Genomic DNA, 21,913 nt, shown 5'->3' with positions numbered 1-21,913 from the left:
TGTTTGCGTTTGTCTTCTCAACCTCATTGTCTCTTAGATTAACATTGGACTACAACTAATAACAAACTGAAGATACAAAAACCCCAAATGAGCTTTTCTGCACCCTGCAAAAATCAAAGACTCAAAAACTAAGACATAGCAGAATTTGTGTTACTGGTGCAACTGCTATTTGGTATCCATTTCACTCTTGCTGGTACAATTTTAAAATTATTATAACAGGTAAATAATGAGATCAGGTTTCTGCAAATATCATGCTTCTTCTCTGTGCCCTGCTTTTTCCTCGAGAGCTTTGTCTATCCAGCACATTAAAAGCTGTGTGGACCTGGGGAGGGAAAAAAAAAAAACAAAACACAACAGTATGCAGTCATACCTGAGCCAGTGTTCTCACTGGCACTCTCAAAACCATTTTTCTATTTTAGGTTATACCAAAGATGCATCTTTCTCATCACAATATTTTCTCTCCCAAATTCCAAGTTTGTCCTTGAAAGCATGTGAACAGTACAGGCTTAATTAAAAAGAGTTTTGAGAAGACATATATTAAGGAGCTCCATAAATATAACCATTTTCCTCCTTGCTTCTCAGAACTTGCTAAACCATTTAACTGACACTTCCCACGCAGCTTCAGTCATTTATCAAGGAAATTGGTCATTCCACCTAGTCAAAAGTTCAGCAAAAACACAGGTAAATGAAAGCCAAGTTTTGTGTAATTGAACACATTAGCCAAGCACTTATCACCAGAGTTGGTGATGTGACTTACACAGCCTGCACCTGCCACAACCATTTTCTACAAAACTCATGTAGATTATGTCACTTGAAACTCTGGGCTGACGTCCCACATGGATTGTCAGTTTACAGCTACAATCACTCTTCCAGAAGAGCCAAGGATTTACTCTTTGTTTAATGCTGCTAGTTCCAATAACTTTTAAAACTTTTTTCAATTCCTCTACTCTCCTTGCACATTCCAAGTGAAAATTGATAGAAAACTATATGAAGGTATGATGGTTTCCTAAAATGATTACTTCTAATCTAAGAATAATCTTGTAGTCTTTTTAAAGGAGTCAAATTGCCCCCTTTTTACTCTGCTTTTTATGGATGTTTCTGCTATCTCTGCTGAATTCTTACCTCCAATATAAGCGCCACCTTTTCAACCCCTGCCTTAGCTATTAGTTTTTAAATGTATTAATGGGACGCTCTTACAGGTTCTTAAATGTATTAATGGGACGCTCTTACAGGTTCTTATGCAGAACAGGTTATTGGACAATAATACAAGTACTTAGCTCTCCCTACATTAACAATTAAAAGCAAATATATTCACTGCTTTCATCCAGACTTCAGGAATATGTCCTCAAAGATTTGTCTTCATCCCTATTCCCCTTGCAAATTCCAGAATTACTAGGACTAGTTATTTAAATAAAGGTGTATTTTCTCTGTTAAATTACTATCCGTTGTATAATTAAAGGTTTACCATCTGCTTTGATTTCATGCTCTCTTTGTGTTATATAGAAGTAATATTTAACCATGAATTTATTTTGAGGTTTTGTTTATGCCTCCCTCAAACATCCTTTAGGTAAAGTTTTTAAATGAAGCTGTAAAGGCTTCTAAATCTCTTAAATTTCCTCAACTGCTTTAAAATATACTATACTTTTAGATAATAGCATTATTAGTTATTCTTGCAGTTTAATTGAATTCCTAAATTTACTGATTCACAATTAACAGTGTTACTCAGTGGTCAAACAGTTATTTAATGCATTTTATTCCTTATTACAGGTACAGGGAATTCTCGGTCATAAACCAGACAACCAGATTATCATAAATGCTTGAAATATCAAGGAAATTATCAATACAAGCCAGTATTTTATCAGCACAGAAATCTAACTCCTGATGTTGGGATTTGCAGATGCATAGAGCATCTGAAAACAGCATTTAATATAAGAATAATCAAGTTTGGTTTTCACTTATTGGTGTTCCTGCTGTATCTCCCAACTTCCTCTATTGCAGCCTCTCTTTTACTGGAAGATAAATCGGAAAAATTAGCTGAAAAAATTACTTCAAAAAAAAAAAAAAAAGATTCCTGTCTTTATTGTTGAGACGTATGCATGCTTTGATGTTTGTTTGGTTTTCTTTTCCTTATATAAATTTATTTCATCAAGAAAAACTCCGTAATTAAAGAAGCTCTTTTCTCTTTCATGGCAGCTGTTCAGCCTTTCTAAAGCCTGTAAATATTTTAACAGTATCTATTGACAACATTTGGATTCAGGCATTAAGCTCCAATGCTGTTCAATGGGCAGCTGGCAAGCCTTCCTCCTAGTTCCATTTGTGTATTAGAGCACAAACACACTGCACATTTGAGTTGATCCTGCAATATTATTTTATCAGGACACATGCTGTCCCCAGATCTGATGCAGATGATCCACTTAAAAGCGCCATACCTCAGATACCACACAACAGCCCAACATTTCCTGTATTTACTCTTATAGTACATCACCCAGAACCAGAAGGCTGTTTTTCTTGCACTGTGATAAATCAATCCCTGGAAGAGACACTGAATTCTTTCAATTCATTAAAAGTTTCCTCTGAAATATTTTCTACATTTGCTGGTATGTTTTGAACTGGATGTTTCTCATTAAAACTGTAAAGCAGCTACATGTACATGTTGTGAAATACATAATAATACAAAACAAAAATAATTTCCCTGTAGCTAGCAAAATGCTAGGGTTTTCTAACATTTCTGTTCTGTTTAGATATATCTGCTGTCTCATCTCAATCTGAAGCCTGCGTTATCTGTGGCAGAGTCCCTGTTCTGGTTCGAACAACTGTCAACACCAGCACTAATTACGTTAGCTCTCAAACTATGAGAAGTCTCTTTAAATAGCAGACAGTAAAATCAGAATGGAAGACCAACTGTTCCTGTTTACCTCTTATCCATTCTTAGTTCAGCATCTCGAAGGCAGAACAAGGGTAGTGTCACCAACCCACCGCCCCAAGTGACTTGGGACGTGTTCTTTTGCAAGTTACATACTCGCAGAATGGCAGAGACGTATTTAAACCAATCTTTTATGCATAAAACATTTCATTACACAATTGTTGCATAAATCTTCATTCACTTTCTTTTGGCAAAGGAATGAATTTACATGACAGTGGTCTACGAAGAGTTACTTTTACTGAACACTTAGTTTGATCAAGCATTCACCTAGCTGTAAGCTGAATACTTCTTTATCTAATATAACAAAGGCAATATATAGCTATGTGATATGAATCACTGACAAATCAGCAATTGCACAAGAAGGAAGACAACTGCAAGCTGAAGTGAGGATGAGATCACATTTAGGATGCAAAGGTCAGTTTTTCACAGAACTTCCAATTTAACACCAAAGATTAGGCTGTTGTTGAATTACATGCTTCTCATCACAACTAAAAGACAATTTTGAAAAAAACAAACAAACAAACAAAAACAAACAAAAAAAAACAACAAAAACACATTTTTAAAGAAAGTGTAACATCATTTAGTTGAACAAATTCAGTTCAATCATACTGTTTTAGGTAGCCTTACAAGAAACTTGTCTAAAAGCTGACCTGATCATAACTTTTTTAGTGTTTAAAAATACTCTGATTTTATACAGAGATACAGGTTAAAGTCAAGCCAAATTTCACAATATTTAAGAAAAACTTAATACTCCCTTATAATTTCATAATACTCCTCTGGAACTCATGCGTTAGCTCTCACTTGCTGAATGCCACATGAAATCCCCATTTTTTGACGCAGGTGGCTAAGGTGGCTAAGACTGAACTACAAAATATTGTCAGGAAGCAATACTTCATGAACGAGTAGTGAGAGGACTGCCTGACAATACTACAGGACCACTTGACAGCCAGTTAGTAGGTCAGCTTACCAAGTCTGTCACACCACATACTGAGGAAACTGGTACATTCTTGCTCCAAGCCCACTTTTTTTTTAAATATAAAGATCATTCCAGTTTCATGTCATTTTTGGCCCAACACAAGGTGGATGATGCTAATGGAATTCCCCCCTTGAAAGGATCCAAAGGAACCTAAATTCTCACAACTTAGGATCAAATTTCTTTTAGTTCTATACAGATCTTAGTATACTATGAATGCACAGAAATTACTTCCACAGACTCTTCTCACAGCACAGAGCATGCATTAATTTAATTGAACTGTTTAGTCCTCATAATGCCAACATAAGTTTAGCTCAAGCAAGTTAAATGTGCGTGTTTGTGTTAAAGCTTCAGTTTCAAGTATTTGCATTGCAACGGTGTTACCATCTTGGAGAAAGCCATGGAATTACAGAGAAGCTAGCACTGCCAGCACACCACCGCCTGTAGCACTTCAGTCTTCACAGTGGTCTGTTCCCGACTAACAAAGAAATCGTGGTTTCCCACAGGACCACTTATTTTTATCATTCAAGTCTTATGATTCCTGTGAGGCACCCTATAAGGAACCAGAATCTCACTGGAGATTCTTCCCAGACGAGGAAGAAAATAACTCAAATAACAGGACTTGAAATACACCAGGACATTTTTACAATACTGCATATACTCATTTCATTTTTTTTTTTCTGTATAGCTTTTGATCTAGAACTAAAACGCTCTCCTATAAGAAGTATGACTTCTCTTTCCATGCTGTAATATTATTTTAAAAAGGAAAGATAACTTACAGATATCCCTCACCAAACCAGAGAAAAAAAGTGCAGCACCTTTATCTCAATAAAATTGTATCTGTTTTTTTTTTAAAAAGCAATACAATGCAACATACAAAAGTACATTTCTTAAGAAGATGGGCTATCCACAAGTCAGCTCTTCTGAACACAGAAAGTGATGCGATTGTCTCAGCAGCCTGTGTTAGTAAAGACCAGAACGTTGTAATTAGCCTTATAACTGTTAATACAAGGAATCTACTAATGATGCTAAGATCAAATACTCCTCCTTTGAAAGGGGAAGCATAGGCTAGAAACTGGCTGACAAACAGACTCACGGCTTTCCCTTCAAGCTATTGTATCACCTATCAGATAAGGAAGTGCTGAAATGAAAGCATGGCTTTACTGAAGACGAAAGATTAAGAAAAAGCCCAGGACCAATTACTGTGTGAAACCCTGCCTGGCACAATTACAATTCTGAAAGGGGAGAAAGTCGTCTTGACAGGACTCAGCTAACACAGCACCACCATCCTTTGAATAGCTAATTCTGATGATACACTATCTTGCATGCTTTTCACTAGCTGCCTAACAAAGCAGATTCGTTTTTAAAGGAGCCAACCCAGTTTAAAAGCCTTTTACAGCGCTTTCATCACATTCAAAAAACTTTGGCATGAGTCTTGACCCAGCAGCAGCGTCCTTTACACACCACTAGCCTAATCCTGAAATGATTTTAAATTACATTTTGGATTTACAATTCATCAAGTTGTCCTGACCCCTCAGTTAAGAGCAGCACTCAAAGTCTGCTTCAACCTGTTTTTATAGATACTACTTGAAAGCATCAGCTCTTCTCAGACTTTTTTGAGCTGTCAACCCTGTTTTATAGACAACTTTCAGCATATTCTTCTGAAAGTTGATCATTAAGCTTTTAGGAAAAAGATTTTCATATTGCTTTTACTGTACTACCCACAAGCCCTCTGAAATGCTCATGAAGAGTCAAGGACTTCATATTTTAACTTCCCTTTGCAAAGCATTCAGGTTTTTTTTAGAGGCATTTGTAAGTATTCAAGTAAAGTAAGGAGTATGAAGTTGTGACATATTACTCTATATATTTAAAGAATAAACAATTTCAATAAAAGAATATGGTAGAGGGTTAGTGGATCCAACCATTATTATTAGGTTTTGCTTTCATTTAAGCTGCAGCTCTTGTTTCAGCATCACTTATCAGCCATTGTTCATATTATTAAATAAACTAAATAGACTACTGAAAATCTTCAGCTTCTAGAAAAGCAAAAATTCTTTCTTCCTAGAAGATACTTTCCCCCAAACATTTATTGTCTGTTTCCTGTCCCATTCCCCCACCCTGAGTTTCCACCCAGTATAAAAATCAATTTTGATCTAGTCAGAATTCTATAGTAACTATGCACACACACAGTACTTAGCCACGTTCACTTCATTGATACTCTGTATGCTACATTTTCTGCATCTATTTCAAATACAGAAGATGCTAGGAAAGTCCAGCTTTTAAAGACCATAAGTAACACAGTGCAAACAAAAAAAAAAAATCAAAAATCCTAACATAATTTATGTCAAGGAGTCTGAAATACCTATCAGAAAAACTGGAGAAGATGAAATGCGCATGGTTAAATTCTCACAGATACAATGCAGGTTGAATCTCTTTAATTTGAATCTGCAGTAAAAGTCACTTCAGAGGATAACAAGACATGAATTAATTTTGCATTCTGGTACATAATTAACGTCTAAGAAAAGGTTAATCACGTAAGATTACAACAGTAATACTGTTACAGCTATGCTGGTCTAAGAATACAAGGCAAGACTGGTAGAGCAGATCTAATGGAAGAGATTACTTCAGTCACATGAACATGAAAAGGTCACAGAATCACTTCCATGAAAGCAGCCCTTTCCCTAGACTACCTCAGTTCATCCAGTAGATGGAGATTTACATCTCCTGCTATAAACTTAGATTACTGAAGCATTTTCAGGTATCTGCTGCATACTCACTTCAGTAAGGGTTTTATGTTCCTATGCAGATGATATTTAAGACTTCAAACTGATGATCAATAAGCTAGTGTTTGGTACTACCTTTGTCTACTTAGCCTGCTGCAGAACTTTTGCTAGTGAACTCTATAGAAAAGACTTGTGTTATCTATTCTACATTTATCTCAATTACCTCAGAAAACACGCATTCCTCCATTCAGATGAAAGACAGCAGCTTGCATCCATATCAATATTCAAGTGAATAACAGCATTGTACATTAACAGAGAATCAAGCATTAGGGAAAAAAAAAAAAAAATCACCAAAAACAATCATGACAGCAATAAGCATCTTTATGCATCTTTAACATTTTTTTGCAGCAATTTTGACAGCATTTCAAAAAAGAAAAAAGAACAGAAAAACAAAAGAAAAAGAACAACTCGAGGCAGAAACAGCTCAAACAATTAACAATACAGTGCTGTGATATTTAAGTCCCAGTGACTCAAAACTAAACTTCACTAAATTTAATGAGCTTCTAAACTGCTTCCAGGCAACACCAAAAGCACTGTCAGTCACGTGTGGCTATGACTTTCATCGGGCATCTAAACAGCAGACAAATCTGCAGCTTTGTAGCTACTGGCCTATAGAGCACAGCTTTTAAAGGAACAGAATCACAGAGGGAAAAAAAAGCACCACCAACAAAACTTACATTAGAAACTGCCAGATGAAAAACAACAGAACACCAACTAAAACTAAACTTTTGCAACCATCAAAACACAACTTTAAGAGAAAAAATAAAACAATACATCACACACAATATCATTCAAAGACTGCTTCTGTAGATATGTTGGGTACATGCTGATGTCTACCCAAGTCTCCAATTGCTGACAGTGCACAAACGTCAATGAAAATACAGAGATCCCCTCCTAATGTTACTTTGCACAAAAGTAAGTGTTGCAGCTTGTGCTTGTCACTGCACTGGGATGTAAAGTGATCACAGAACAAGAACTGTTACTGGGATTAATGGTAAGATACTAACACTATCTATCATCTATCACTTTAAAACGTTAAGAAGTTTTGTTGCTGTAGCACATAGTGCTGTGTTTTACATACTCTTACTGAGAGCCTGATCACCTGAAAAAGACAAACTAAAAGGCTAGTTATTATTGCCAATGTCAGGCATCACAGAAAAAAAAAAAAAAAAAGGATTTCACTGTTGCCTTAGCTAACAAGGCTGCAATCCCCAAAGCTGTACACTGGAGATATGTAAACTTGAGATCATTTACTCAGTTGTTTCTGTAGTTTGGAGACATCTTGCCTTTCCAGAAGGATGTAAGCCACAACAAAGTCACCTACAGGTGACAGCTACACTTCTAACTTTATCATGTTACTGGTGATTACTGCTACATCTTCCCATTGTGCTATATGTTCTAAGGAAAGCCAAGTACAACACATTCTAGATGATCTTGGTGTATGACTGACTGAACAATCTTATTTACATTACAACTTCACAAAACTTTACACCCTAACACCTAAACTGCTTCAGTTGCTCTTAACTCCACAAAACTCAACCCAAAACGGAATACTTTTTTTCTGGTGCCTGCCTCAAGCAGAGAGAGAAATCATTTTAACCTGAATGAGATAGAGAGAGAGAAAAATAAATAAATAAATAAATAAATAAATAGAAGTTGTGTGCCCAGCTTTTTTGGAAGAAGTGAAGACTGTTTTTGGAGTCACTCTAGTTGCCTGGAAATTTCAAGCTGTTTTTTTATAGCATAAATATTTCTACTTGAGAAAAAAATCCATGTAATTGTGCCCGTAACATATAATTCTAGAAGGAAAAAAAAAAAAAATCAAACAAAATCCCAAAAGTGAAGTCTCTGACAGCTCACAATGGCTGAGTACATCAGAAGTTGTGTTTGTTTGTTTTCCTGTTAGGGTCTAAATAAATCTATTCCCGCCATGTTAGTGCAGACCAGAGGACACATTCATCATTCCTATTAAGAAACTGAGCATCCTCTTACTGATCTGAAGCACACACTGTAAACCTTCCATTTCCGTGTTGTCTGTATGCCACCAAGAAGGTTGCATAAAGAAAGCTGTACTAGTTACAATTTGAATGAAAGGTTCAAGCAAAGGGGGAAAAGGTGTAAGAGAGAAAAGAAATTTACGAAGAACTAGGGAAGAAAGAGACAGACTGTCTAAGCACAAAAACTCGGAGTTTGGCTCATCTCCCCAGTCCTGTCTCTCCCAAAGCTGAGGAAAGACTGGATTCTTGGAGCCTGTTCCAGGAGTCCTTGTTCTTCTCACATCGATGAACTCACTGGCAAAACATCCTTCTCCCTCAGTACTAGTGTAGTTCCCGCTGCCATTGATGTTACTACATCAGTTTAAATGGCAAAGGTCTACACAAACACATTTCAACCCAACAGATAACCCACGTGGCTATCAGTAAGATGTCACACCGTGCTGTTATGTTTGCACTAGTTTTATTTTTAACTACAAATAGAGCATTAGGGTTACAAACTCACACAAATTAAGAAAAGCTACAATTAAGACAGCCTTGTGCAACCCTCATCCACCACTTTGTGTGCTTGTATTAAGACAGTCTGTACTTAAAATCCCGCATTCTGTGTTCTCGAGGTGAACATTCTCTACAAATGAACCCGGAAACAGAACAAGAAAATGTTTACGCTACACTTAATGCCTTACTGGTTTGAAAAGTTAAGGAGACCGTGATGCATACATAATGTAAGACTGCAAAGAGAAAAGGCAAAAGGAAACCAGGGAACAAGGCTACCAAAAGCTTTCCTTGCCACAGCCACAAAGTTTCTACACAGTAGGCCAGTTCCTTCCCCAGTCTTTACATTTTTAATATTTTTTAATGTTTCTTATTTTATTAATATCTATTTAGATAACCTGGAATCTAATTTGTGCACATACTCAGCACTTCTGGTGGCAACTCTGACCTCTGCTTTAAATGTAGAAATTGCTTTACACCATGAAGTACAAATAGAGACAAGACAGTATTTTAATAACATTCCTGTTAGGTGAAGGAAGTTCATTACTATTAATTACTTTGATGTTATGTTGATAACCAGCAAAGGAGTACTCAGAACTAACTTAATATATCTGCTTTTTGAGAAGGCTTTGGCTAATATAGTTTAAATAAAACTGGTCCTACACAGAAAACCCTGAGGTTAAAACTAAATACCAGACAGCAGCGGATTAAGTGAATACAATCTATCTTAATGCCACAGCTGTATGAAAAAAATAAATTTGTACATATGCATTCACATAGCTAAAAGGTAAAGCTAAAATAAGTGCTTACGCTGAGCTATAACCCCGCACAATTTATACCTCATCACAAAAAAAGCCCAACCTGAAGAGTAAATCAAGAGCTGAAGTTGTAAATAGCGTAAGAAGTTCAGTTATACCCTTAGAGAAGCCATGCAACTCTACACAACTTCTAAGCAAAGGAATTGTGCTAAGAGATGTTACAAAAAAAAAAAATTAAATACCCGATTTACAAATAAAAGGAAGAAGACACTTACCTTATTGCAGTAAAGCATCCAGAGCTCATACAGCCTCTCCCGGGATGCCATTCCTCCCCTTCCTCTTCTGCCTGACACCAGCGACTTCTGTTCAAGATCCTACCATGCTCCGTTCTCAAGTGCTCTTTCCGCAGTTTTTGGTTTATTATTAGTTATATCATAACCCAAGAAGAAGTCAAGGATTAAAATAACAGGGTCTCAGCCTCTCCTTTTTGGGTAAACAACGTAGCACAACACAAGCGACTGAAGACAACAGTCGAGCATGTCCGTTCTTCGCCAGGGGCACTTCGGGCGTAATCTCTGGAAGTGAAAACATACCCTTCAGGCCTGTGGGCGAGGAAAGAGGAAAAAAACACCACAAATCCGGACTTTAAAGCCCACAGACGACCTCGGGAACTACACGGAGGGCGGTCGCGTTGCTTTCGTGCCCGGCACTACGCTCGCTGCCTTATCCCTGTCGGAAGGAGCGAGCTGAGGGGAGGCAAGGTGGCGGCACCGCGCCTCGCCCGCCCGCCACAGGGCACGCCACGGCCCCAGCTCGGCAGCCGCAGCCCCAGCCCCGGGCTCCACAGCCGGCCGCAGAGCCCGGCAAGCCGAGGCGGCGGCTGCCCCAACACCGCCGCCGGCCGCGGCCTTTCCCGTTCCCCGCGGGAGAAGCCCAGCGCCGCGCTTCGCCGCCGCCTCCCGGGCCAGCCCCGCCGCCCCTCGCCGCCACCTACCGCGCCCACGACCTCTCCCGGCTCCCCCCCCGCACCACCGCGGCCTCTCCTCTCCCCGCAGCCTACCCGGGCCACGGCGGGGGGCGGCCGGGCAACGCCGGGCTGTGGAGGGGGCCGGGCCTCGCCACATCGCCCGCCCCGCCCGCATTCCGGCACACGCCCCGGGCCGCCGCCGGGGGGCGGGCAGCCCGCGGCCGCCATCTTGGCAGCGCCGGGCGGGCACAGCCTCCCCGCGGGCGGAGCGCCCGGGGCTGGACTCCTGGGGGAGCCTGTGTCTCACACACACACAGCTCGTGTAGAGAGAGCACTCCTAAATGTCAGATTTCTGAAAGAATTGTGAAAAGGCTTCCCTCTGCTTACTGGTGTGGCCTTTCTCAAGCACGTCAGCAGTGTGCTGAACAACCCAAGGCAGGACACACACAGCAAAGGGCTTTTCCTGCGTGCTGCTTCCATAACGTGATGCTTCCAGTGCTGCCAGAGGGATCTCCCAGACAGTGAGGCACACGAGCACCCCTCCATCCATCTGCTCCCTCAGAAAGTGAGGCTGGAGATAAATCAGGGCAAGGCAGCTGCAAGGAGACATCTAGGGGCAGCATTTTTTTCCCTGTGTTCTGTCAGGAGAATCCCATCCCTACGATCCCAAGGCTTCAGCTCTACTCCTGCCACCCTTTCGTCTCACCCAGGTAAATCTCAGGAAGCTTCACTTGAAGCAGAACTCACCATTCGCTGTATAGTCAATTCATTTGTAGGGGATTTCCACAGCTCTCCAATGGTTCATGTTGTATTTGGAAACCCCCTGCAAAGGAATTAATTGATCGTGCTATATAGTCGTATCATCTGCTGTATAACAAATTGCTAGAGTTGGATATGTGTTACTAAGAGCACAGATAGTTTGAGATCAATCCCTGCACATACCTTTGATTGCTTTATTCTTCAATAAGTTTCCCTGTAAACATTTAAGAACTGATCAATGCTCAAGTGTTAGGCCATGCCAATCAGCAATGCAGGTGTAGAAGTATATTTCCCTGCAACATCTGAACATAGTTCCTGCCATGGGTGGAAGGAAACTGACCAAAAACAAACAAACAAACAAACCACCACAAATACTCTAAAATTATATTTAGTTGTGTCATACATGTGTTTTGGTGCTCAGTACTAGCCACAATGCTCTTCCACCTTCAGGTTGCTATGTGATTTTTTTTTTCAGTCAATAAAAAAACAAGTTCAGAGTCCAGTACTATCCTCAAAGCAGGGTCTGCTATGCTTAAAGCACCTCAGACCCCTGCCCAAAGGCAGCCTTCAGGAAGGGGGGACATCCTGCCTCCTCCCTGGAGAACTTACCTCAGGGCTTGAGTTACTCTGGCAGCTTCTCCCTGACAGCCAACCTGCGTTGCCTGTGGAATAAATGCAAGTCAGTATTATTTGTCCTTTCACAATAATGAGGTGAAAAACAAGCTCTTTGTAACATGCTTTGACATTTAAGAGTTATTTCCTCTTCTTAGTGTCTTTTCTAGAATAAACAAAAGCTTATTTCAAACTTTCCTTACAACTTGCTTCTTTTGAGGCCTACGGAACACTAAATACAAACTCAAACTTTCTTTGAGATATTGCTCTATTTTCTTTTATTGCTAATTTTTGCAAGTGATAATAGCTGTTCCCACATACAGAATACTGCAGTAGGCCTCAAGGAAGCAACAGGCTCACATGCTAATAAAAATGTGATACACCTGCCTTATTAAGTACTTCCACCCGCCTAATTGGGATGCTCTCAGACTATAAAGCAGCCATTTTCCCCTCTGTTAGAGCTATAGAAGTATAGTATATTTTAGGGGTTTAAGTAATGACTGATATTTTCTTCTTTTAGTACAGGTTTTTGATATGTATTGTGTGTTTACCAACTCTGTAATGAGGTATTTATTGTAGTAGAAAAATAAAGAGAGTTCTGTGGAGAAAGGTGGGCTACAGTTTCATCCTTGTAGGTCTAGTACACTTTTTACCTATGTCTTAATGCTTATCTTTAGATCTTCAGAAAAATCTAGTTAGGGTTATAAAAATCAAAGAACAGAGGAAGTTTTTTTGTTTGTTTGTTTTTTGTTTGTTTTTGTTTTGTTTTTTAGAAAAGAATTACCACCTATGAACATATGCTTTAAAGTGTGAGTACTTACAGAGTAATCTATTTATGGAAGTTAACTGTAAACTTCTTATTGCTTGACTGACTTTTTATCATCTTCACTTCTATAATTATGTACTAATTGCTTCATGAACCTTAAGCAGCCAGGTAAGAGGTGTTCATTTGTGTTTCATTGTCCTTGAGCTGCTGTCTTGTTGTATCTGTTTATAACTGGTTTTTCCCACACTCTGTTCATCACTTGTGGTTTTGTACCTTATATCATTTCAGTAGCTGTATGTTAGTGTCTTACTACACATTGAACTTGTCAGTTAAGAAGTTTCATTAATAGAATGTGGATAGGGAAAAAGGCAATATTTTGAGATCAAGAAGAGTGTCAGTGATAGAACTGGCTGTATTTGTTTGCAGCTTTGAATCTAGCAGTCTCCAGAACAGACATCTTATAATAATGTTATTTCTGAATTATATTTTTCTTTAGAAGCAAATGAGGTAGTCCATACTGACTTGAAGATAAAATCAACCGGGTTTCTTCCTAAGGCTTCTGGTAAGATCATGCCCTGGGTGAGCAGAAGAGCTCAGATATTTGGCAGGGCTTGAATCTGAGGTTTTCCTTAATGTCTTAAGGCTGATGCTCAGAAATGGGCCTGCCTCTAAACTCTTCCATTGTTCTTTAGCCACAGAGCCTTGTGAGGAATCATGGAGTAATCCTTATATTGTAAGTGGCCTTGGTAGCTAGGTGTAAATCTCCAGCTACCATAGTACCTTTTTCTGTATGTAAAGAAATAAGTATTTGTGAATCCTACTTTTTAGGCCCTCAGGCCTGATTAACCTGGGATTGCATGTGGGGTGGCTATTGGAAAGGAGCATGCTGGCTGTTGCAAGATGCCAAGGCCTCTGAGATGGTGGTTTGCAGAGGGCAGCACAATGCTGGCTTCCCTTGAGTTTCTCTGCCTGTGATTACACAAACTGAGTGTGCTCTTGTTGCAACGGGTAAAGTAGCAAACTTAACCAGCGTTCAGCCTTCCTTCTGTCACCATGTTCATGTTGTGCCCCAGGTAGTTTAGGACTTGTTAATTGTTTGCAGGATTTGGAAATGGGAAAGAATTTGTTTGCCCATTGATACATAAGCTAGTATCCAAGGATTTTAGTTGCTTTCTTTCCAAACGTTGGAGACTGGCCACAGCTGTATGTGGGAAGTGATGATCTGGCTAATAGCATTAAGTCCCTTTTGTCCCTGGTTGCACTGCTTTTATGTATTCAGGCTTAAAACATTCAGCAGACTTAACTTCAAGAAGGAATTTACCCCAGGATGGCCTGGAACCACGGTGGTTTTGTTCTCTGTACTTTCAGCTTGCTTCCCTAAGGGGCCTTCAATATCATGAATTTTGTTGTAAGGGCCTGGGCAGTAGTTTGATCTCTTTCACTCCTTTTCTGTATCAGGAGCTTCTTTACTAGAAGTCTTAAATCTGAAGTTGTTCTGGGAGGGTTCTTGTATATGGTGCACTTCCAGACTAGTTAGTATGCAATAATAGAGACTGTTCTCCATCAAAACTGGAACTGGCTTCTCATGCAAAGAAAACCACCTCTTTGTATCTACAATATTTTTGCCAGTGCTCAGTAATGCTTACATGTCAGATCATTCTGGTTTGGTTAAGAAGTCATTCAACAAATGATTTCATTATGTTCCAGTGCTTAGAAGGTCTACTGTGACTCCTGAAAACATGTAGTGCCAAAAAAAACCCCACCCAACAACATGGCAGCAGTCAGAGGTTGAGAATGTGTAGGTATTGGCAGTCTGTGGCAATCTGTCTGGACTCCCTACCTTCTCTGATGGCAGGGTAAGGCTGTTTGGAGAATGTGAACTAAATAAATTTACAGCCTGTGGGCCCCCTGTCAGGTTAACTTCTTCTTGGCTTGGGAAGGACCCATATAAAGGGAAGCAACTGAAGGTAAATGGGCTCAGGAAAGCTCCAATGCTGCTAAAGGTGGCGTTCTTGCAAGATGTTAGTGTTGTGGTCTCCTAGAAGCAGGACTGTTGGCTGCAGCACAGTACCTCCGTCTGAGTGAGGTGTGAAACCTGCCCTCTGCCCATGTGAATCCTCCAAGGGCTCTGCTAAACCAACTTTGGACACAGAAAGGGTATACAGACCTGAATGATGGCCAGTGTTGTAAAACGGGAAAGCAGAGTTTTTAGAAGATCCTGCAGTGTTGTGTAAACAGAATGTTGGTAAAGTATGTGTGAGATTTCTGGGGGCCCACCTGCATACTGAATGGGTTGTAGACTCCTAGCATAATGGGGCTCTCTTCTAGTTTCTGACCTGAGACCCTAGGGAAAGCTACTCCTTCTCCCTGCTACTGAGGGTCAGCAGGAGTTCATGCCTACAAAGTGTGAGGTCCTGGCTAAACAAAGGAGCACACTGTAAGCCCTGATCAGGAAATGGGAGCTCTGTAGTCCTGCACAGGACTGCCTGATTTGATGCCAAATGGCAACAGGAACTGTTGGGCACTATGACTTTCTTCATCATGAAGAAGTGATTAAGCAACTGAAGTTTATTTTGGTATCAGAGTGTCAAATAGTCATTGACAGAAGTAATTGGTCAATATTGCAAATACTGTAAATGCTTCTCTCTGTCTGAAGTCAGAGACCTAGTGTTACCACTGAAAGGTGGCTGAGCAGTACCTCTGTGATGAAAGTGGCTATGAACTTACTACTTGAACTGTTTTTGAGAGTAGCATAGCTTTTATGGGGCCCTTTAAGATGTAAGGTATGCCCTATAGTAAATTCAAGCATAGTGCTGATCCCATGGGTTCAGTTACAGGTAGGATTTGTTGGTGTATTCTCTTCCTGATCATAAATTAAGAATGTATTTAATTTTTTCCACTAAGGTCTGAGAAAATACTTTTCTTCAGAGGTGCTTCTTTTTTTTCTTTTTTTGATTTGGGACTGCAGATAAAAATTCAGCTTGGCAATTTAGATGCAGATTTCTTCTGTGCTTGGGCATCACTCAGTATTGGCTCATCTCCACTGGCTGCAGGGCAGCTACTCCTACCAGTAAAGCAAGGACAGGTTCTGAAACCCACCACAGTCACCAGACAGTTTCTGACTGCTGGGCTTTCAGTCGAAGGCTTAAAAGCATTGCAAGAAATAGGAGCCTAGCCCACATAGGCTCTAGAACTCCTTGGCCTTAATATAGCACTAATGGCACTACTCAGAGGAGTGTAGCTTAAGGAACTGCTAATTAGGAAATGTCCAGTGTTGGCTGAAAGGATCCAACTCTGGCAGTCATGGTGCCCCAGTCACTGAATTGCCTGTACTTGCCAGGTTGCAGGAGGTGCTGCAGTCTCTGGAACTGTGGCTGCTCATAAAAAAAAAAAAAAAAAACAAAAAAAAAACCACACCTTTCTTTAGGGATGTGATGAGACAGGATGTCCCTGCAGTTGTTCTCTTGCAGAGAAGGGCAGTCACTCCTGAACTCCAGCATCCTGCCTCTGAAGTCATTCCTCTCATAGGTCTGTAGCTGGCTGTGCTCCTGGGGCTGCAAAGGCAAATCTAAATGTGGTTGCATGGGATGCCAACCAGCAGTTTGCAGGTGCATTCCGGATGCTAGTAACACAGCAGTGAATAGCCACTGATATGTGGAGAAACATCAGTTTAGTCAAATAAATCTGATTGGGCCCTGATAGGTAAAGCAGCACTATTGTGGGTCCTTTTTCTCTCTGGTGAGAGCAGGACTGCTGCTGCTTTGGAAGAGTTGCAGTAGGGCAGGGAGCACAAGTGGGGACTAGCTGAGATCACTACAATGCAGCTGTTGTGCAGTTAGGAAATAAAGGAATTAGTTCTCCTACATCTGTACTGTGCTAAAGCTTTCATCTCTTCTAATGATGCAGGAACAAAACAAGATCATTGTGATCAAACCAAGTTAATTATTGAGCACTCCAGGTCTTAGTGGGCAGCAGTATTTTAGTAGCAGTGAAATTGAGTTAGAGAAACTTAAATCAAGTGGCATTGTCTTGTGATATTACATTTGTTTGAAATACAGCACTTCAACCTTCTTTTCCTGTATATCTTAGAAGTATAAAAATAGGTGAAGCTTTAGGTCTCTTTCAGCAGCTGACAAACTCAAAGGAAAACCAGACAAAAATTAAAACAATATTTCTGCATTTGAAAGCTTCCAAGTACACTAAAGCCTTTCTTCAAGTCAAGTTCTAGAAAGCCTAGGTAACAAAACTAACATTTGGCATTTCCTCTCTGCTATTGACAGACTACTGAACGATGTTTACAAACACACATATCCCCAAGGAGTTGTATGTGGACTAGGTTGTTTGTCAGTGCTCTATTCACTTGCTGTTCATACCTTTGCAATTTTTGCCAGGGCTTAGTTGTGAGACTTGAGCATGTGGGAGGAGCTAGCAGTCCTTTATATAAAAGGCACAGTGCTGCATCCAGAGGAATAGGATAAAATCTTTTTTTATTCTTTAAAAAGAATAGATGTGTTTTCCTCTCTGTTGACTTTGTCTAAACAAAAGGCAATAACAGTAGATTCTGGGGTACCAACTTGGTAACCCTCAGTAAGCAGAGGATCAAAGCAAAGAGTAAGTCAAGTGATATTTCCTTTATTTCAGTGATGGGAACATATGCAAGAGGAAGTGCTGGAACTCGTGTGTCTGAATTGCCTCATGTCACTTTATTTTTAATCTCTCCCTGTTCCTTCATTATATGAGACAAAGGCTTTTTAAAGCATATGGATTCCTGGTGACTTTGCTGTAAAACAACTATCAGAGTGTGCTAATAAAAACTGCGCTGGTTTTCAACAGCCTTCAGAACCTGTGGGTTCATCTTAGACTTGAGCCAAAATATCTGCAGTCACACAGTATCTGTGATGTGAAGAGCCTGGTTATTCACATCTTCCAACTGCCTGCAACTGGTATGTTGTTGTGACAGCTGTTTTTTACATGGAGACTTGAGTTTTTCTGGGGTGCAGAAGCACTCAGTGTAAGCTAGAGAAAACACCCTGCAGGCCAACAACTGTAGTGCCTTCCACCAACCATAAAATAAGTTTATGTAAACTCAGAATACTTGTTGACAAAAACTTGGATGCTATCTGTGAATTGCCAGTACTCCTCTCCCTCTCTAGCACCCTTTTTCTTAATGTGAGCTTGACATTCTCTGAGCATTTGCAAACAAAATCAAGTAAAACCTCCCAGCGCTTCTTGAAAACCAGGTGTTCTATTTCAGGTGGAGAACTTGAGTCATTTACTCTGAAAATTGTAGGACAGGGCAGTCAGGAATCCAGGTACCCTGACTATCCCTCTGATCACTGAGTAACACACTTCTGTTCATTCTTGCCTTTGCCAAAAGGAATGCCAATGTGTAGAGTACACATCACTACAGAGCCATGTTTCTCAATTGCACTAATGGAGCTAGATACTTTGGAGTACATCAGCATATTGTAATTGCCATCTGCAGAGCTAGTCTGTTTTTCTTCGTTTCAGTCTTGCTGAAAGCAAAGACAAATTTTGATTCTGAGCAGGCAAGCAGATAACTGTGCTTGAACTAATGTTATTTTGCAAACCTGGGTTAGTAAATTAACCCAAGCATGGTGGCACGCCCATTTGCAGTTCCTACAAATGCACAGTATTCAGCATTTGTGAACAAGAGGAAATGCTTTTTCAAGCCTCTGCCTTGGGAGCTGAATGTTTCATGCACCATTGCTCTTTGGCTAAAGAATAGTGTTCTGCAAACCAGATGATTGTGGCAGCTGGACAGCCTACTTTGTGCAATAAGGAAGGGCAGGCGGGAGGACAGCGTTCCATGTACAAAAGGAAGGAAGAGAAGGGTAAGACACTATTTGCCTCCTCAGTGTTGCCAGGGAAAGGTTTGTGAAGCTCACTAACAGGTTATTGTTGCTAATGGGTTGTATTTGAGTGTGAGACAATGGATAAATGAGGCCTCTGGTACAGCAAGTAGAAATATGGATTTTAAGCAGTCTGCCTCACTGCTGTAGGAGTTGCTTGGCTTTATTAAAGGACTCCATTAACTGAGTGTTTACCAAGTAAAACAAATAAAAGCCAGCCATTTAAAGCCCAGATGAAATGACTTAAAGATGTAGATAAAGTTAGAGGGTGTCCTGGTGGTTCAGTTCTTTCTACTGCTTTCGCTTTCCAAATCTCCAGCACTTTGATAAAGAGGGTCAGTATACCTCTAACTGTGCCTGAAAGTCACTTGGAGGGAGCAAGGGATATTTAGAACCTACTAGCCAAATTAGGGAGAGGTTAAGATGTGAGATCCCCTAACTGTGTTTTGTTACATTTTATGATGGCTCTCATTCATTACTGCACAGAGTGCCTGCTGGCACAGAATTCAGGTGATTAGTAAGCATATATGTAATTACCTGAAGGATAATTAATGCTGCAGTAGACTTTCCCCAGCACAACAGGATGTGGTCCTGTTTCTAATCCACTCTGGTATGCTTATGTCATTCCTTCTGCATGCTGAATAGCCTGGCAACTGAGGGATTTGGCTGGATCTCCTGACAGAACAGATCAGTGCAGCTCTGAAGTTGGTAGAGGCAGGGTGACTGACACCAGCTGATCGCCTAGCTCATGAAGTACGGGTTCACTGAAAGGTGCTTTATATAGGTGGTGTGATTTAAGGAGTTAAAATAATTTCTGGAGGAAACTGAGTACAGCTGGGACTGGGGTGGTAAGCGTTGCTGGACTAGTGGTAGCATGGAGTAGCTTGTTTGTACCATGGGGTGTAAAGAATTTGATGCCAAATACAGTGTTCACTTTGTTCTGTGTTCCACTTCATCCTTCTGTCCTTTTTCACCTCAGTATATCACTGGATATAACTATTAATAGGTCTGATTCCCTCATCTTATTTTTTCCTCAATTTTACAAGTTCTGATCTAGGAATGGGTGCCAGTTCTATGGAGTCTGGTTAGCAATACGCAGTTAGACCTTTAACATTTATTTAATGTACTCTGAAGAAGCTGGATAACTAGTAGTTTTTTTGTAGGTGTTATCCCTTTCCTCTGAAAAGGCAAAAGAAATCAGATTTCACTCTGGACTGCACAGCTATAATTCATTTGTAGTATTGCAGGAACATTAGTTTGAACAAGGATTTTGGAATGCAGTCACTGTTTACTTAGCATGGGAGCAATAACTTGGTGCAAGTCAACCAACCTCCGCAAAGAGCATTTTGGTATTTACTGCGTCGTAGCCAAGGAATCTTTTGTATTCCCCAGGTTTCAGCCTGAAGTTGAGCATCTCTTGAATCATACAAGATTCAAGAACCATCTAAAACACTGAGGGAATAGGTCTCAGGGAGAGGGCTGTCTTCTTGGACTGATGGGCAAGCATCAGTGAGTTCATTTGACCTTGGAAGCAGCCTATTTCATAAAGCTAAATCTTATGGGAAACAGATCTTAGCAGTGGCAAACATAGCAGAAATGTATGGAAGACTGGAATTTAACTTTCTGATATTACTGAACAGTTTTTCTGCAGAGTTATGAGAAGCATGGGTATGTAGGGTACTTCCATAGTTGGTAAGATACTATACAGTGTAACCCAGAGCAGTGGAAGTGCTTTAACAAGTACTAATTCTTTGTTACGATTCAATGACAAAAAACATATTAAGTCAATTTGAAATAGGTATAACTTTCCTAGCATAAAATGGTTCAATTGGTTATGAGCAAGCTGTGCACATCGTCCCACAGCAGAACTTGACAATGGCATGTGCTGCTAGATGTTCTTTGTGTAATATAAAAACATTCTTTACCTGGTGGCAGTCAATCAGCTTTATTTACTCATTTAAGTATGAGCAGGCCCTGGAAATAGCACTGACATTAAACAGCTTATTTACTTCATCTCCAGTGAAATTTTGCACTGCATTCCTGAATGTTGCCTGTCTTTTGAGTTACTTGAGGAGGGTGTGTAACTATACTCCTAAAGGGTAAAGCAGGTTTTTCAAACTGATAGAATGCCAAGGAGAACTCACCTGTAGTATTACATGGCAAGATCTGGCGGAGCTGCTGAGACTGAACCACTTCTGGAAGTCAGGATAGTCTCCCTGTCTTAAGTACTGATATCTTCAGCAATTGGGCTTTATGTAAGTCATCCAGCTGTCTCTTTCCCACTCACATGCAGTTGCATTGTTTCACATGGAGCTGTAGGTCAGGGTGGTCACTGCTGCATTCATAGCAGTAGCCCCAGAAGCTCTTGTCTTCATTTTAAAAAAAAAAAAAAAAGCTATCAAATCTTGTGAAGACTCCTAGTCCATCCTAGTATGTCTCAGGGCAGGGTTCTGGCACTCTGGGTCTTCCACTACCTTTCCTGTTTTGGCAGCTTGCTGAGGTGAAAGCTGAGAGTTGTGAGCAAACACTGGTTGCTTTTATATACCACAGTCCTGCTTCTGCATCTGCAAAGTGTAACACAAGGGCCTATTCTAAGCTCTGAGGAGACCTCGTGTTTTTTTTTTTTTGTTTCAGTTACCATGTTCATTCCATTTACGTCATAGGGCTTTTTTAAATCATTTGCTGATGCTGTAAGGAAATTACTGTGTAACTGTAGAGTGGCTGTGCTTTGAGCTGGTATCAGCTGCTTCAGGTGGTGTAACTGACCCAACGGGGATGTGTCCAAAAACTTTCTTCTTTATAGTACCTCTTTGTCTGAAAAGCCATCGAACTGGGTGGACCTGAGCAATTTCTAGGTCTGTTGTACGTCTTTACTCTGATCACACCTTTGTCTAAATCTGTTCCATGGTGGTTCAGTCTTCTTTTTGTGAGAGCAGGAGAGGAGCTCTGCCTCCACTTTGTCACCCGTCTCCATCTCAAGTGGTGGTGTTGGCTTTTGGCCTTCTAATCT

The 21,913-nt window shown here is 40.3% G+C and overlaps 2 protein-coding genes across 11 annotated transcripts in view; one reads left to right on the top strand and one right to left on the bottom strand.

Moving 5' to 3' along the window:
• NBEAL1 (neurobeachin like 1) overlaps positions 1-12,629 on the bottom strand; it is an 85,888-nt gene extending 73,259 nt beyond the window's left edge. For 5 of the 8 annotated variants that reach the window (XR_011097649.1, XM_068685869.1, XM_068685873.1 and 2 more), the window contains exons 1-2: positions 10,921-11,060; positions 10,202-10,501 (exon numbers count right to left, since the gene is read on the bottom strand). Coding sequence is in view for 7 of the 8 variants with exons in the window: in XM_068685869.1 (XP_068541970.1) it covers positions 10,202-10,252 (51 nt within the window). In the remaining variant the exon portion in view is untranslated. Of the gene's footprint in view, positions 1-10,201; positions 10,502-10,920; positions 11,128-11,640; positions 11,717-12,261 lie in introns of those variants that run through there. The other 3 variants (XM_068685871.1, XM_068685872.1, XM_068685870.1) reach the window with 3 other exon arrangements.
• The window catches only part of LOC137858336 (shugoshin 2-like), a 32,632-nt gene continuing 21,992 nt past the window's right edge, over positions 11,274-21,913 (top strand). The window contains exon 1 of one of the 3 annotated variants that reach the window (XM_068685887.1): positions 11,274-11,603. Coding sequence is in view for 2 of the 3 variants with exons in the window: in XM_068685886.1 (XP_068541987.1) it covers positions 13,180-13,198 (19 nt within the window). In the remaining variant the exon portion in view is untranslated. Of the gene's footprint in view, positions 11,604-13,046; positions 13,199-21,913 lie in introns of those variants that run through there. The other 2 variants (XM_068685886.1, XM_068685888.1) reach the window with 2 other exon arrangements.

This window comes from Anas acuta, chromosome 6 (genome assembly GCF_963932015.1).
Source record: "Anas acuta chromosome 6, bAnaAcu1.1, whole genome shotgun sequence".
Lineage (NCBI taxonomy): Eukaryota > Metazoa > Chordata > Aves > Anseriformes > Anatidae > Anas > Anas acuta.
Note: the sequence above shows the minus strand (reverse complement) of the source record. Positions and strands in the feature narration are given on the sequence as shown.